The sequence below is a fragment of the Elephas maximus genome, chromosome 2 (assembly GCF_024166365.1).
Source record: "Elephas maximus indicus isolate mEleMax1 chromosome 2, mEleMax1 primary haplotype, whole genome shotgun sequence".
In the NCBI taxonomy this organism is placed as follows: Eukaryota; Metazoa; Chordata; class Mammalia; order Proboscidea; family Elephantidae; genus Elephas; species Elephas maximus.
Window position 1 is genome coordinate 101,275,068 of NC_064820.1, and position 17,440 is coordinate 101,292,507.

The window sequence follows — 17,440 nt, forward strand, 5'->3', positions numbered from 1 at the left end:
TCCCTAAGAGCAAAGGTTCTGTATTTGCTAATTCAATGTTGACAGTGACTTACAGAATATAACTACTTGAAATAATGAAAATTGACTGTAACACCAAATAACTCAAAAAGTTCATAATGGTTAAGGGTTACAGTACAACAAAGAAAGATGAAGCTACAAAGGTCAGTTGGGGTCTTGTAGGCCATATTAAGGAGTATGAACATTATCCTCAGGTCAAGGAGAAAGAGATGGTAATAAAGTTTGTAATTTTATAAAATTACTCTGGCTTCAGAGTGGCAAGAACTTGAGCCAGTAAGATGAGTCAGGAGAACTCCAACCAGAGCATCTTCACTGATCTCCATGTGACTGAATGTATTGGTCAGTTCATCATTCTTCCTCCTTGGTATATATGCTTCATATGGCTTTAAGGACATTACATTCTTCTAGTTTTCCTTTTGCCTCAATAGCCTATTCTTTTACGTCTCTATTGCTGATTTATTATCTTCTCAACTTCTTAACGCTAAAGTTCTTCTAAGTTCAGTGCTTAGAACTTTTCTATATACATACACTTTCCACTGCTTCAACTCATTCTGTCCTGTGGCCTTAACTTTTTCCAAACTATTCATCACCATTTAAATACCATATACTTCACTTTTTTATTTTGTTATTATCTGTCTCCCCATCACCCACTAGAATAAAATCTCCCAGAGGGCAGGGATATTTACTTATTTCGTTAATTGTGTCATCTCCCCTGTTTGGCACAGAGCAGTCACTCAACAAATATCTGTTAATTTAATAACTAACTGAATAAACAGATGAATGGATGGACAGATGAAAGGAGTCTGAATTAAACTGGTCACAGCATGGATGGAAAGGGTTATAGGAATAATCAGGAAGATCAGTGAGCTGTGTGAATTGAGGGAAAAAAGGAACTCAAGTTTAACTCTTAGATACCTGGCCTGGGTGGTGAGACAGATTAGTGGTGTATGGGAACACATTTCCTGAAGAGCGGCAAGATGATCAGTTGTTTTGCACATACAGAGTGTGAGGGGCCTAATGAAATACTCAAGTGAAGATACAGTACATAGCAGAGAGACATGGGGATACAGACATGGATTTGGGAATCAAAAAGCACAAAGATGGTATCAGCTATAAAACACAACACCAAACCCACTGCCATTGAGTTGATTCTGACTCATAGTGACCCCATAGGCAGAGTAGAACTGCATCACTGGGTTTCCAAGGAGCGGCTGGTGGATTTGAACTGCTGACCTTTTGGTTAGTAGCTGGGCTCTAAACCACTGCACCACCAGGGCCCCTTAGAAGCTATGAAAATAGACTGATTCACCCAGAGAAACTACACAAAATGAGAAAAACAGGAAAAACAGAAGACCCAGGACTGAGCTCTGGCAAACCTACCATTAAAGGGTGGATAAAAGAATAAGAAACCGCAAAGGTGACAAACAATGGGTGTCCAAAAAAGATAAGAAGACAACCTGGAGAATACTGTAACATTAGAGCATAGTTATCATAATACTTTGCAAAGAAAGAAGTCACAATGTCAAATGTTGCTAACTGAGCAAACAAATGCTAAAGAACATTAAAAGAGGCAAGACTTGTACACATTTAAATGTTAACTAGAAAAAGCCAGTAGGGAAAGTGAAATGAAAGTTAAAGGGGAGCAGACAACTGACAGAACATAGGTTCCACAACATAACTGTACACATCAAAATAGAATCAAAGATAAAATAAAAAATCAAAAACCAAATCCATGGCTGTCAAGTCAATTCCAACTAATAACGATCCTATAGGGCAGAACAGAACTGCCCCATAGGGTTTCCAAGGGGCAGCTGGTGAATTTGAACTGCTAACCTTTAGCCTTTAGGTTAGCAGCCCATAGCTCTTAACCACTGCAACACTAGGGCTCCAAAAAAAGCTAGGCAAATTTATTTTTGATTACTGCCCACAGAATCATTGACATGCACATTAGGTACTATTTTAAAACCTATGATTGACTATGTACTTTGTAGCAATTAATAAAACATTATCAAAACAACACATTAACAATCATATACAGTTTATACAAACACACCGACTCTTCACTATCCAGTCCCAATAGCTTACATACACAGCCTTTACTATCACTCTTGGATAAAACAACTTTGTACTTTGTTCAATTTGTCTGTATAAATGCTCATATGTCAGTGGACACTGTCCTTAAGAGGCTTATAGTCTTTTTCAGTGGGTTATCTTATGTAAACCACAAAACAAAGAAAATAATTTCAACGACTGTTTTTTTCAATTCTAAGGCGTATAATTACTACATGTGTGCCTTTTGCATTTGTTTGCTGGCTGCACCCTCCCAGCCCCCTGGCACCCTCACAAGTGCCGCCATGCCAATCCTCTTTCACGTGTTGCTGTAAGAAAAAACTAGCACAGTGCACTTAGGAAAATACCTAGTGGGCGGGGGGGAGGTGGAATGAGTGGGTGCGGCCAGCAAACAAATGCAGAAAGTACGGGTTATTTGCATAAAATTATGGAGTACTAGGTATAGTACTCCACCTGTAGGACCTGATGCTAGAGACAGATGGGAGTTAAAGGAGAATGCTAACAAATCTGGGCCAGTAGTCATTTCTTCTTCCTTACTATAGAAAAATAAGCTTGACATTTATCATAATAACTAGACAGAAAATAAAAGGAACAAAAAAGATTTTAAAAACATGAGAGATTAAACCTTCTTAATAGAAATAATAATGGCAAATCAGAAACCTTCTTAAATAGCATAGTTCTGTTTTCATTCCATGTTCCTAACATTTGCATAGCATGTTTAAAAATAAAATTTAACCACATGTATCCATTTTACTTATTTCTTTCAACAGTGCAGAGAATTTTATCCCGATTTTACAAGGAAGCCTCACAAATATTACTTTTCTAAAGTCATACAAATGATGACAAACCAGAACTAAGACCCAAATCTTCTGATTGCCAGTACTTTGTTTCTGTCACACTGTAAGATGTGTGAATGTCACGATATATGAAGGCATTAATACACACAGATAATCAAATTATGTACAAGTATCTGAGTATTAAAATAATGATTATTTGTATTTTTAGTCTTTAAGTCACTCCTAGTTTCAAATACCTCAGTATGGCCATTGAAATGCCACCAACTTACATTTTTTAATAAATTTCTTTCTTTTTCCTAATGTAACATTTTTCAGTAATTTTCCAATAATTTACAAAACATATTGCTAATTTAGGCCCAGAGGAAAAAACATAATCTTAGTTGTTTTTGTAAGTATGATCCTATCCGTTAAAAGAGAGCCAAGCTTATGAGATTACCTAATTGCTGCTATTCTCTTATTAAGCACATTGGCAATTTATTCAATTCATAAAGGGGCAATCAAGAAAAATATCAAAGGAAATGTAAAAACCCAAGTTAGGCATGAAAATAAAAACCTTCTCTCATTAAAATTTCTGCTGCTTAAAAAGTTTTAGTACGGACATTAACGATATAGTTGAGAAAAATTCACAAGTCACACGCTAAGTTTCTACCATCGAATTTACTACCTCCACCACCCATCTTTTAGCCTGTTGAACTGTGGTGGTTTATGTGTTGCTATAATGCTGGACACTATGTCACCAGAGTTTCAAATACCAGCAGGGTCAACCATGGTGGACAGTTTCAGTGGAGCTTCCAAACTAAGTCAAACTAGGAAGAAAGACATGGCAATTTATTCCCCAAAATCAGCCAATGAAAACCCTGTGGGTCACGATAGAACACTGTCTGATTTGCCTGCTTTGGACATGTCATCAGGACGGATCAATCACAGAGGAGGACATTGTGTTTGGTAAAGTAGAAGGCCAGAAAGGAAGACTCTCAGAGAGATGGAATAGAACAATAGCTTCAATGATAGACTTCGACATGCCAGCAATCGGGAGGATGACATAGGATTGGCCAATGTTTCATTTTCTTATTCATAAGGTCACCATGAGTCAGAGCTAACTCAACAGTGGCTATCTATTTACTACTTAACAGGATGGCCTTTCTGGTCTTTCTGATTAACTGAGTCTACCCAGAACATGATTCAACTCCAATACACACATGCGCCCACACACACACACGCACAAACTTCTATTTTGAAATTACCCTTTTACACCACTCTCTCACCTCCTTAAATTAACAGTATCTTTGTAAATTTTGAGAAGTTATTCAAACTTATTAACAGCTATATGTGTTTCAAACTATCTGTGGATAGTATAAAAATTCACACATATTAGCAGGAGCATTTGTTTCACTATAAAAATGTAAACTATGTGGGTGTAAAGAATATTCTCTCCTGTAGTTATCACACTCTATTCTAAAAACAAACTGACATCTCAGTTTATTTTACTTACACAATAAGTTTAATTTACATAGAAATGATATAGCATTTCAGGAGCAAGTCTTAAAAACAATTTCTGCTGAATGACTGCTATAATAATCTTAAGAGAGAAATAAACAACATAAACCAAAACAGCAGTTCTGCAACATATATAGCAGCTCTCAGCGGAAGACAAAACTTGATATTCAGTAGGAAAACACTAAAATAACTGAAGGGATTTTGGTTTAGATTGCTGGCTGAAGGAAAACTCTGTTTCTTTAAAACTTCAATCTTTAAGGCAGGCTCCTAGGCAGTATACTCAAATTTGTTCTATTTTGTAAATCCTATTCTATGACCACAGATGAGCGGAAAGAAACCGAATTCTTTTCGGTGCTTGTTTGTCCGGCACTTGGTGGGATGCTTTCCAAAGGTTATTGTTTAATGGAACTAGAGATCATTTTGGTAACCTCAAGCACTAAGTTATTTCCAAAATTTAACTTAAAAGGTTTATTTGTTTTTTAGGAACTACACATAGATATATAAGAACTTTCATTTTTTGAATTATAGTGACTAAAGTCTGGAGTTTGACTATGAAGGTTAAAAAATTTCCAACAGAATATACCACATCTACAATCTCTTTTTTCTTTTCTTAACCAACTAAAAGAGATGCATATTTGTGCCCATTCCAAAGAAAGGAAATCCAAAAGAACGCGGAAATTATCAAACAATGTCACTACTATCACACACAAGTAAAATTTTGCTGAAGATAATTCAAAAACTGGTTGCAGCAGTACATCTACAGGGAACTGCCAGAAATTCAAGCTGGATTCAGGAGAGGACATGGAATAAGAAGTATCACTGCTGATGTCAGATGGCTCTTGGCTGAAAGCAGAAAATACTAGAAAGATGTTTACCTGTCTTTTATTGACTCTGCAAAGACATCTGACTGTGTGGATCACAACAACTTATAGATAACATTGTGAAAATAGGAATTCCAGAACACTTAATTGTGCTCATGCAGAACTTGTACATAGACCAGGAGGCAGACTTTCAAATAGAACAAGGGGATACCGTATGGTTTAAAATCAGGAAAGGTGTGTGTCAGGGTAGTATCCTATCACCGTACTTATTCAATCTGTATACTGAGTACATAATTCAAGAAGCCAGACCATACGAAAAAGAATGCAGCATCAGGACTGGAGGAAGACACAATAACAATGTGTGATATGCAAATCGCACAACCTTGCTTGCTGACAGCAAAGAGAACTTGAAGAGGACTTCAGGAAAACCAAAGCCTTCAGCTGGATTACACCTCAACATAAAACAAAAATCCTCACAACTTGACCAATAAGCAACATCATGATAAACGGAGAAAATACTGAAATTGTCCAGGACCCAATACTTGGATCCACAATCAACACCCATGGAAGCAGCAGTCAAGAAATCAAACATTGCATTGGGCAAATCTGCTGCAACAGACTTCTTTAAAGCATTAAAAAGCAAGGATGTCACTTGGGAGACTAAGATGTGCCTGACCCAAGCCACGGTACTTTCAATCACCTCATATGCATGCGAAAGCTGCACAATGAATAAAGAAGACCGAAGAACCGACACCTTTGAATTACAGTGCTGGCCAAGAGTATTGAATATATCGCATACTGCCAGAAGAATGGACAAATCTGCCTTGGAAGGAGTACAGCCAGAATGCTCCTTAGAAGAGAGGATGACAAGACTTTATCTAACATACTTTGGACATGTTATCAGGAGGGACCAGTTCCTGGAAAAGAACACCATGCTTGGTAAAGTAGAGGATCAGTGAAAAAAAGGAAGACCATCAACAAGATGGACTAACACAGTGGCTGCAACAATGGGCTCAAACACAGCAAAAATTTTGAAGATGGCACAGGACAGGGCAGTGTTTTATTCTGTCATATACACGGTCGCTATGAGTCAGAAGTGACTCGACAGTACCTAACAACATTAACAACATAATCTTTTTATCAAGTAAATTTGACCAACAAAACCTTAAGATTCTGAAACTTCTAGAATTTCAGAGGGAACTGAAATAAAATTAATAAACTGCTTAGCTATAGAAAGAGGAAAAATATCATTAACATAACATTCTCCTTTCCTGCAATAAGAAAATGTCTTTAAATTGCTGACATTAAGAAATTCTCTAAAATGCAAAGATGAATTTACACTAAACAGTTTATATACTTATATCACACTCATTCATTTATTGCACAGATATTTATTAATGATCTAAAAAGACTGACTGGCTGGATTTTGATAAAGAAGATGTGGGAGGATACAGGTTGAGGGTAAAAAACGATACAGATGCCAAAAGGGATAAGGTATATCTGGAGAACATTAACTTGTCCAAGTGAGCTAGTATACATCGTTTATGAGAAAAAGTGAAAGATAGGTCCCACTTAAAAAAAAAATAAAAGTAATTGAAATATTACCAGTTTGCAACATATAATCAATTCAAGTGGAAATGGGTAAACTTTCGTTTTTAATGTGCAACAAATTATTCAGGGCACTGAACATACTAAAGTTATAAATGTTGGAGAAACTGTCAAGAACTGTGCAGGGTCTTAGGTTTTTCTCTCCTTGAAAACTAACAAGTTAGCCTCCAACAGTTTCTTGGATACTGCCAGAAGACAGAAGACTCCTGGTCAGAGATGAAAGGAGTTTATTGCTCAGGGTACTACAGGCAGCACGAACATCATGCTCTCATCCCTTCCTCCGGCTGCTCAAGTCCCAAGGGGAAAATGTGGAGCAGCCCAGATGGAAGCTGAGCATTCAGTGAGGTCATATCACAGCTGAGGAATTTCAAACTTAGAAAATCCCGTCTTCGAAGGGAACAGCTAGCATTCCTGTCCCTCTTTTGCCACAGTGAGAGAAATTACTTTATTAACTTGGGTGGCAAACAAATCTTCCCTCTGACCTGGAGGGAGGCACTAGCTCTACCTCCAAGGCTATTTCCTATACAAACACCCTCGAAAAGATAGTTTGGAACAAAAGCTGACAGTGCCTTTGCTCAGAGACACACAGATAAATAAGAAAGACCTTTGTAGACTATCTCCTGCAAACATAGACTAAGTTTTCATAAATTCCTTATGCTATCATTTAACCTAATAATCCACTTTGTCTTCTTTATTAATGAGCCAAAAAGGAATATAAGAATTTCAACTTTTCCTTGGAAAAACAGGGTATCTGACTAGTTATCACACTAAACAAATGTGTCTCTATGTATTTTGCTAAAAATAAAGACGTAAAATGACAAAGAATGAGTAAAAAATTTGGCTTTAACAAAACATTCACCTGAATGACAAACAACATTTTCAAAGGATCCTACAACAGGACCACGTGCGGTACCTAATGTTCACAAAACCTAGTTCTTTATTAAGACAAAGGTAAGTAGATTGGATCCAACTTTTTAGTCCAAATATCCCAAACTTCTTATAGAGAAGCACTTAATACTCATTCCTTCTGGCAGAATGGAAGATTCAACCTCTTAAAAACATTTTTTAAAAATTGAAACTTGTCAGGAATTTGTTTTCCTATGTAACAACTCACTACACAATATTAAGTCCATGGAAATGATATATTTGCATAAAAACATAAAACTTTTAAACTGAGAATACCTTTTTAACATAACCACTGAGAATATCGAATAAAAGGAGGCAAAACCGTTTTTTTAAAAAAATCCCTTTTTTGTACATGAACTGCTTCACCTTCAAAACCTTTATTCTCCATATTTAGAATTAGAAAACAATCTAGATTAAAGGAATACATGGAGTATAAGAACATACCTCTCCTAGAGCCTCGTATCTTTTCTGGTTCCATCTGTGCAAGTCTTCCCGGTAGTTAAAAACAAATGGCTCCCCAGTTTTTATGTGTCTTAACTGCCCCTCTAGAAGATAAACAAGCAACACGCAATACTGTTATGACCCAGACTACCTTTATAATAATATTGAATGTACAACAAATAATATCTGATAAAAGTTTAAAATAACCTAGAAATTTCATTTTTTCACATTCGATTTTTTCATTAAATGCCAATATGATACAAATATATAAATAGTATAAAAGAATGGTCCCCAAGTATTCAAAAGCAATGGTTTTAATCTTTATCTCTCTAATCTAATGCAAATTAACAATATTTGAGGAACTCCTATGTATAAGGATCTACTGCCGTAAGCATGGTCCCAGTCCTTAAGAAACTTGGAAGCTACCTAAGAAGGCAAGGCATAAATACTAAAAAGTTAAGCAACTTTCTAGGAAGTTAAACGAACAAGAATGAGGTAAGCCAATAATCTAAAAACTACAACAGGCAACTCACACACTGAATAAAATCTAGAATGAGTTTGGGAAAACGAAGGGTTCCTATGGACTAGCGTGGGCTCAGAAAGTTTCAGTCAGATTTCTCAACCAGTCCTTGAAATATGGCTAGGGTTTCAATTGGAAACTGGGGCAGCGAACAAACACAGGCTCTGAATGTCACCTCAGACTCACTCAAATCAGAGGTCTTTACTAATAATGACTAAGTTTTAGTAATCCTTTCCAGGGTACAAACAACCAGAAGGCACAGGCAAAGCAGAGAGAGGTCTGAGACATCCAGGACACTTCCCCAGGTCTTTCCCTCTCATAATGGATACATGTTCTCTGGCGCAGAATAAGTGAGGTTTCTAAGTGAGGTATTCAGGTTTACCTCACATACTGGTGAGCACTGTGGTTTCAAAATACCTCCATTTTATATGCCAGAGAGTTAAACTGCTATTGTGATATTCTTAAGAGAAACATGCCTCATATATTCACAGACTGTAGGCTTCTGTATCGTAAACAATGCTTAAATCAGGGTCATTTTGCTCATGTAAAGACTCTCATAGCAAATATTAGTTTGTATCTACTAAAAGTTTCATTATCAAAAGTTTACAAAGAGAAAAGACCATGCACCTGTCTTCTTTCTTTCCCCAGGAGTATTCCCTTGGTAATCAGGAGAGAAATATACCATAGGCCAATTGTTTTAACCCTTCCTCCCGCCCAGACAACATAAACACAATTGTGAAAAATGGACAGCGAGTTCAAATAAGAGTGAACAATGCAGTTTGACAGAAACAAAGAGATTATTGAGCCAAATAGTATAATGTAAGATTGGAAGGGCAAATTGGGATCAAATAATAGAAGGCCCTGAATGACAAGCTACTGGGTCTGGGTTTTACCCTAAAGGCAGTGAAACACAAGAAAGCGTTTGGAGGCAAAAGAGGGACGTGATGAAGCCTGAACAAAAGTAGTATTCTCTTTTCATTCAATGAGAAAGTGCAGGAGTAGAGAAGAAAAACAGGAAAGTTACAGCACCGAAATGGACCCAGGAAATGTATTATAATAAACTTGGAAAAATAAGTCCTTGAAAATAAGAAGTTAACACTGACACTTTAGGGGTTGATTAGGGAGACCCAGTTTCCTTTTTCCCAAACCCTCACCTCTCTGAAAATACATAAACCATTAACCCTGCATTGAAAGGTGGACTATATTATGCTTAAAAAAAGACCCTTAAAAATGACATTCTCTCATCAAAATGCAAGCATCTTCGCCTAATGCTGTTAGTCTGTATCTATGCAACAGAATGTCCAGGATATTTAAAAACATAAATGATAGATGTGTTGCTGTTGTTAGGTGCCGTCGAGTCAGTTCTGACTCATAGCAACCCTTTGCACAACAGAACAAAACACTGCCTGGTCCTGCGCCATCCTTACAATCGTTGTTATGCTTGAGCTCATTGTTGCAGCCACTGTGTCAATCCACCTCGTTGAGGGTCTTCCTCTTTTCTGCTGACCCTGTACTCTAACAAGCATGATGTCCTTCTCCAGGGACTCATCCCTCCTGACAACATGTCCAAAGTATGTAAGTCTCGCCATCCTTGCCTCTAAGGAGCATTCTGGCTGCACTTCTTCCAAGACAGATTTGTTCGTTCTTTTGGCAGTCCATGGTATATTCAATATTCTTTGCCAACCCCACAATTCAAAGGCGTCAACTCTTCTTCGGTCTTCCTTATTCACTGTCCAGCTTTCACATGCATATAATGTGATTGAAAATACCATGGCTTGGGTCAGGCGCACCTTAGTCTTCAGCGTGACATCTTTGCTCTTCAACACTTTGAAGAGGTCCTTTGTGGCAGATTTGCCCAATGCAACGCGTCTTTTGATTTCTTGACTGCAGCTTCCATGGCTGTTGATTGTGGATCCAAGTAAAATGAAATCCTTGACAACTTCAATCTTTTTTCCATTTATCATGATGTTGCTCATTGGTCCAGTTGTGAGGATTTTTCTTTTCTTTATGTTGAGGTGTAACCCATACTGAAGGCTGTGGTCTTTGATCTTCATTAGTAACTGCTTCAAGTCCTCTTCACTTTCAGCAAGCAAGGTTGTGTCATCTGCATAACACAGGTTGTTAACGAGTCTTCCTCCAATCCTGATGCCCCATTCTTCTTCATATAGTCCAGCTTATCGGATTATTTGTTCAGCATACACATTAAATAGGTATGGTGAAAGAATACAACCCTGACGCACACCTTTCCTGACTTTAAACCAACCAGTATCCCCTTGTTCTGTCCAAACAACTGCCTCTTGATCTATGTAAAGGTTCCTCATGAGCACAATTGAGTGTTCTGGAATTCCCATTCTTCGCAGTGTTATTCATAGTTTGTTACGATCCACACAGTCGAATGCCTTTGTATAATCAATAAAAACCAGGTAAATATCCTTCTGGTATTCTCTGCTTTCGGCCAGGATCCATCTGACATCAGCAATGATATCCCTGGTTCCACATCCTCTTCTGAAACTGGCCTGAATTTCTGGCAGTCCCCTGTCGATATACTACTGCAGCCGTTTTTGAATGATCTTCAGCAAAATTTTGCTTGCGTGTGATATTAATGATATTGTTCTATAATTTCCACATTCAGTTGGATCACCTTTCTTGGGAATAGGCATAAATATGGATCTCTTCCAGTCAGTTGGCCAGGAAGCTGTCTTCCACAGTTCTTGGCATAGACGAGTGAGCACCTCCAGTGCTGCATCTGTTTGTTGAAACATCTCAATTGATATTCCATCAATTCCTGGAGCCTTGTTTTTCGCCAATGCCTTCAGAGCAGCTTGGACTTCTTCCTTCAGTACCCTCGGTTCCTGATCATATGCCACCTCTTGAAATGGTTGAGTATCGACTAATTCTTTTTGGTATAATGACTCTGTGTATGCCTTCCATCTTCTTTTGATGCTTCCTGCGTCGTTTAATATTTTCCCCATGGAATCCTTCACTATTGCAACTCGAGGCTTGAATTTTTTCTTCAGTTCTTTCAGCTTGAGAAACGCCGAGCGTGTGCTTCCCTTTTGGTCTTCCATCTCCAGCTTTTTGCAAGGGTGCATATACATGTGAGTATGTGTGTGTGTGCATGAATGGGCACACGTGCATGCAATGGTGTATGTGCACACAAAAGTGTGTGAGCACAAGGTATGTGCCCGCAAAGGTTTACAAGTGTGCGAAGGTGTGTGCGTATGAATGCATCTTATGAGAAAAGGAGAGATGAAAGTATACTGAAGATGAAAAGTTAGACTTCAGTGAAAACTGAGGTCTTCTACCTATAAAGCAGATATTTTATGATTAGCCCACACTATGAACACACTCCCCCCATCTTGTGTTTGGAAAGAAAAGAATCTAGTGGTCATTTCAAAGGAACAGAAGCAATGTTAGTAACAGTGCTCGTATGATTCTGTTAATTGAAATACAAAGAAATTTTTTTTAATATTATTATGTATATTTTATCACAAAATACCCTTTATGAAAAAGGCATGAAAATTAATGTCAGACAAAAAAATCAAAGTTTCTAATATCTCCACTTCAAAACTCACTAACAATCTTGTACACAAGGACTCACTATAAGTTCTAACACCTATAACTGGCTTTGTAAGGGGATAGTCACTAACGGGACAATGACAGATCACCAATTCAGTTGATGCAGAGCAACAAACAGAAAGCTACAACTGAAATGCTACCTAGCCTGTAATAGCATTACCCTTCAACTACTACAGTCTGTCATTAATCCAATGAATCAAAATCCAGAAACATCCTTGCAGTCTGTGATATGTTCTTCCAAACCCCAAGTACAAGGCTTATTTTATTCAGAACTTCAGAACTTAATAAATTTTAAAACAAGGATGCTGCCTAAAAGAATGAAAGTATTATGCTTTAAAATACTGTCACACATGATTGTCTCAGGGATGGGCGAGCTTGACTGGGTAGTGGCATGAGGAATTTTTTGGGAGATGGAAATATTCTGTCCTGTCAGTGCTGTTGGTTATACAGATGTATGCATTTGTCAAGCTCATCTTATTGACTTTTATTTTGAAAGTAAATTTTACCAAAAAATGAACTGTAAAAAATAATCATTCCTGATATACTTAATAATAAAAAATGAGCTTCCTTGAGGAAAAAAAAAAAATACTGTCACAGATATTATCAATCACTTCATTTTAAATAACACATGAAACAAGAGCATCTTTCTATGTAATTTAATTAGCAGATCCAATCGGATACCAGGGAGCAGAACGCTCAAGGTTGCAATGCATAAGTTGAACCAAATACATGCCCATCAGTTTACGTGGCTTGACAACTATGGGAAACTGCAACTTGGTTCTTTCACTTGAGTGAAAAATTTCACCATGCAACGAAAAGTCAGTGTATTTCAAAAGAAATACATAAAACATTCTAGCTGGCCATTAAAGGTAGCAAATAGTATCTTAGACTCTATTACCACTGTCATATACTACTTACTTTCATTAAAAGCATATTCAAATCCTTCCAGAGTATCAGGAAAATCAAGAGGTGGTTCATCTTTTTTCATGAGTTCATCCAAATCTATCCTAGATAATAAATCTAAAAAAGAAATAATATGAAATTCAATTATAACCATTTTCATAGTTAATAATAAAGGGTATTTTTTAAGTTATTTATAAGTGTTCTTTTGCTCTAAAAGCTTAATTTTTATGTGTTTCCTTAAGTGATAATGCTATTAGATTTTTAAGTTCACAAAATGCTATATTATGATCAAGCACAATACCAAAACAACAAACATTTTCAAAATCATAATTCCCCAAAACAAACACATCGCAGGTCCTATTCTAAATTAATTTCTGCCCTTCAAAATAGACAGCTATTAATTTGTACCTTATTAACCTCAATCAGGAGCCCTGGTGGCACAGTGGTTAAGGCACTCAGCTGCTAACCAAAAGGTCAGGGGTTTGATCCCACCAGCTGCTGTGCGGGAGAAAGGTATGGCAGTCTGCTTCTGAAACCCTATGGGGCAGTTCTACTGTGTCCCCTAGGATCATTAAGAGTCGGAATTAGCTCAGTGGCAGTGGGTTTTGGGTAATCTCGATCTACACTTTTAAAAGTTTTAGAAATTAACACGATTCTTAAAAGGTCACAAAACCTTACATAAAAATGATACTACAGTTTATGAATGTTATATATGTAAATAATAGTTCATATGGCATGTTACTCTGTTTTCAGGAGGAAAACTATATTAAAATAACACATAATAACTGGAGAAAGCTGATTAACACAAAGCAGTTTCTATTCCTCACATCATTTGATTTCATATAATTAAAAAATCTGTCAAGTATTTTTCTTAGCAAGCATTTTATTTAGGAATAATTTTAGATTTACAGAAAAGTTGAAAGATCGTACAGAACCTTCCTATATGCCTCTTCTTATTGAGTTCCTCCTGTTGTTAACATCTTACATTACCATAGTACATTTGTCAAAACTAAGAAACCAACTTTGGTATATTGCTATCAACTAAAGCTATTATTCAGATTTCACTAGTTTTTCTATTAATGTCTTTTTTCTGATCCAGGGTCCCATTCTGGACCCCACATTGCCTGTAGTTCTCATGTCTCTCCAGTCTCCTCTGGTCTGTAAGAGTCCTCAGGATCTCCTTCTTTTCTATGAGCTTGACAGTTCTGAGGAGTTCTGGTCAGGCATTTTGTAGAATAACCCTCAATTTTAGGTCTGTCTAATGCTGTCCTCGTCATTAAATTAGGGTTATGAGTTTGCGATAGAATACCACCGGGATGAACGGCGCTTCTCATCCCATCACATCAGGGAGAACGTGATGTCCATATAACATCACTGGTGATGTTAGCTTTCACCACATCCTTAAGGTAGACTTCTCCACTATAAAGTTACTATTTTTGCCTTCCCATAATCTAGTTTGTGGAGGTGACTAAATCTGGTCCACTCTCAAAGGGGAGGGAAGGAATTAGCTTCTATCTCCTGGGGTGGAGATACCTACATATATTGTTTAGAATTTTTCTGCAAAGAATATGTATGTCTCCTCTTTCATTTATGTATTTATTAAATCATTTATTTATATCAGTGTGAACTCATGGATATTTATTATATACTTTGGGTTACAATCCAGTAATACTACGTTATTTATTTTGTTGCTCAAATTGTTCCAATTTTGGCCATTGGAAGCTCTTTTGTTTGGCTCCTACATCCCTTTCACATACCCTCATCTTTTTTTTTTTTTGAGCACTTCTTAGTCAGGATTGACTCGACAGCAATGGGTTTGGTTTTTTTTTTTTTTTTTTCACTTTCTATTACTATAAGATGCTCCAGGTGCATTTTGTACTTTCCCTGCCTGGGCCCTAGAATCAGCCTTCCAACAGTATTTAATGAATCTTTCGGGTTCCTATTAGAGGGTAAGATTAAAAAGTCTTACTACCGGTCATTATAAAGTTATAGCTAAAATCAGTAAAATAAAAAAAATAAACTCCAAATTTATTCATTTAAAAAAAGATGTGAAGTTATTACTGTCAAAGCAAGAAAAAAAAGTTCAGGTTTTGAGGTTTTTTTCATTCTAATCTGTTCCTGATGAGAAATAACTCCTAGGATATTATTGTAAGGCAAACCAGTCCCTTCCCTACTAAAAACAAAAAGTATCTCAGAAGCAACAATTTATTTCTGCCTCTCACAAAGCTCCAACAAATTCATCTGTATGGAACATCAAAATATACTAGAGAAAAAAGTATTTTGTCTATCTACAGTCTTCAGACCCTAGAGTCTCTCTGTAGAACACAAAGGTAAGCCATCAAAAACTTCCCCCCCAAAATCACTGTTCAGTAATTACTACGTCAGCTCCAAACTGCTATATCAAGAATTTAAGATACAAGAGAGAATTCACTGCTTCTAGAGAGAAAGAGGCTAATGTTGGCTAAATAGGTTAAAATGGAAGAGTAAAGAACAAAAATTGAATGGTATGGGGAAGGTAAATGGATGGCTTATTATTATTATTCAATTTTAAAATAAACAATCTTATTAAACATATAAACCTCAAGTCACAACAACATACTATCTTCAATATAAAATAACAGCTTAAGCTCTCTAATAAAGCAGAAATGTTGCATAATATGCAAAATGGGCTAGAACAAGGACATATGCTGAGAATTTACAGAGTTATTAGTAAAGTTCTGAATATCATATAGATCTGTGCAAAATAAAGATAAGAAAAAAAATTAAAAACAAATTGGCTTGGAGTGGCTAGAAGATGCTTACTTCTCTCCTTTCAGTGAATTAGGTTCTAGTCATTTTCCACAGTTCAAAACTTAAAAACTTTTAACCAGACACACAAAAATCATCCAATATCTTAGCAGATATGTCATGTATAACAGCCATTTTCTCCTCCTATCGGCTCAAATGATAAAATACCACCATATCTATATATCACTTTGAGAGATTTCAAAACACTTTCACATACATTACCTCATTTGATCATGACAACCTTATGAAATAGTAACAAGTATCATCTTCACTGTCTTTCACAGAATGAAACGAGCTCAAAGAGGTAATATGGCTTGTCCAAAATTATAGCTTAATAGTAACTCGGATTAAAAAAACCAATATTTCCCAATTCCAAACTCAGTGCTCTTTCTAAACCACCACACTCATTCTTATATGCCATATCAACCCTATACTGTTCTGTCCCTCTCTTCCCTCCTCTTATAAACAGAAAACAGTTATAAATACAAAAATGTGCTTTTGTTTCCCTGAAAATGCAACTTTGAATTATAAAATAAGCAATTTAATAAAAGAGCATTCCTCAAACTTCTCCTCTGTCAACCAGAAAATCTGATATAGATTTATTTCATTAGCATTGAGAAAACACAAAGAAAGAAATTACTTTTTTGCTTTGTAAAAGGAAAGTATACTATATAGTTGCATTTTACAGAGGTTAGGTTCCATAGTCAGTGAATTAGGCAAAAATCAAACATAACAAAAAAATTTCCACTGAAAATCCCTTCAGTTACCTATAAAATACAATACAGTTAAATTCATACAGTGTAAATATGCATCAGATCTGACACCACTATTTTTCTAAAATATACCTCCTCTGATAATTAAGATGACTCGGCAACTGTAATTCTAAACCTCAACTAAGCACATGCAAAAATTATATAAAATGCCATCTGACATCTTTATTAATTTTTTTTAGCTAAACGGGTATCTAAAACATTACTGCAATTCTGCTTCTGGCATTACAGAGTAACGGGGGCTGGATTTTTTTCATTCTCCTTAAACAACTAGAAAACAGAACAACATATGTGGAACAACTGTTTTCAACACTGGACAACAGGCAGCCAGTACTGTTCACTTAGAGAAAGGAAAGGAGATAAACTCTTTGATTGCGATAACTTACTGCACAGCAGGAAAGAGGAACCCAGACAGACCATGAGGGTCTTGCTGAGTTGAGGAGACAGAGATCAGAGTTTGAGTAATCCAAGGTGGCTAGATTTAAGAGCAGAGGATCAGAGCAGGGGAAACTGCTGAGAGAGAAATTTCAGCAGAGCTGCAGAGGAATTCTCTTGTCTTTGGCTGAATATTGATCCATGCATACAAGAGAAAAAATTACCCAAGGGCAGGGAATGCAGTAAACTGAACAATTCTTGACGCACACACAGCTATAAATAGTTTGTGTTTCCATCAGCCAGGGTGGGAAAACCTTGTAATATATAAGGCATCAGGTATAGTCTTCA

The 17,440-nt window shown here is 36.6% G+C and overlaps 1 protein-coding gene across 7 annotated transcripts in view; it reads right to left on the minus strand.

The window, feature by feature from the left end:
• The window catches only part of FAM172A (family with sequence similarity 172 member A), a 497,808-nt gene that overhangs the window by 416,723 nt on the left and 63,645 nt on the right, over window positions 1–17,440 (minus strand). For all 7 annotated transcript variants that reach the window (XR_007515229.1, XM_049867989.1, XM_049867961.1 and 4 more), the window contains 2 exons: window positions 13,176–13,277; window positions 8,162–8,262 (listed from right to left, as the gene is read on the minus strand). Coding sequence is in view for 6 of the 7 variants with exons in the window: in XM_049867961.1 (XP_049723918.1) it covers window positions 8,162–8,262; window positions 13,176–13,277 (203 nt within the window). In the remaining variant the exon portion in view is untranslated. The remainder of the gene's footprint in view (window positions 1–8,161; window positions 8,263–13,175; window positions 13,278–17,440) is intronic.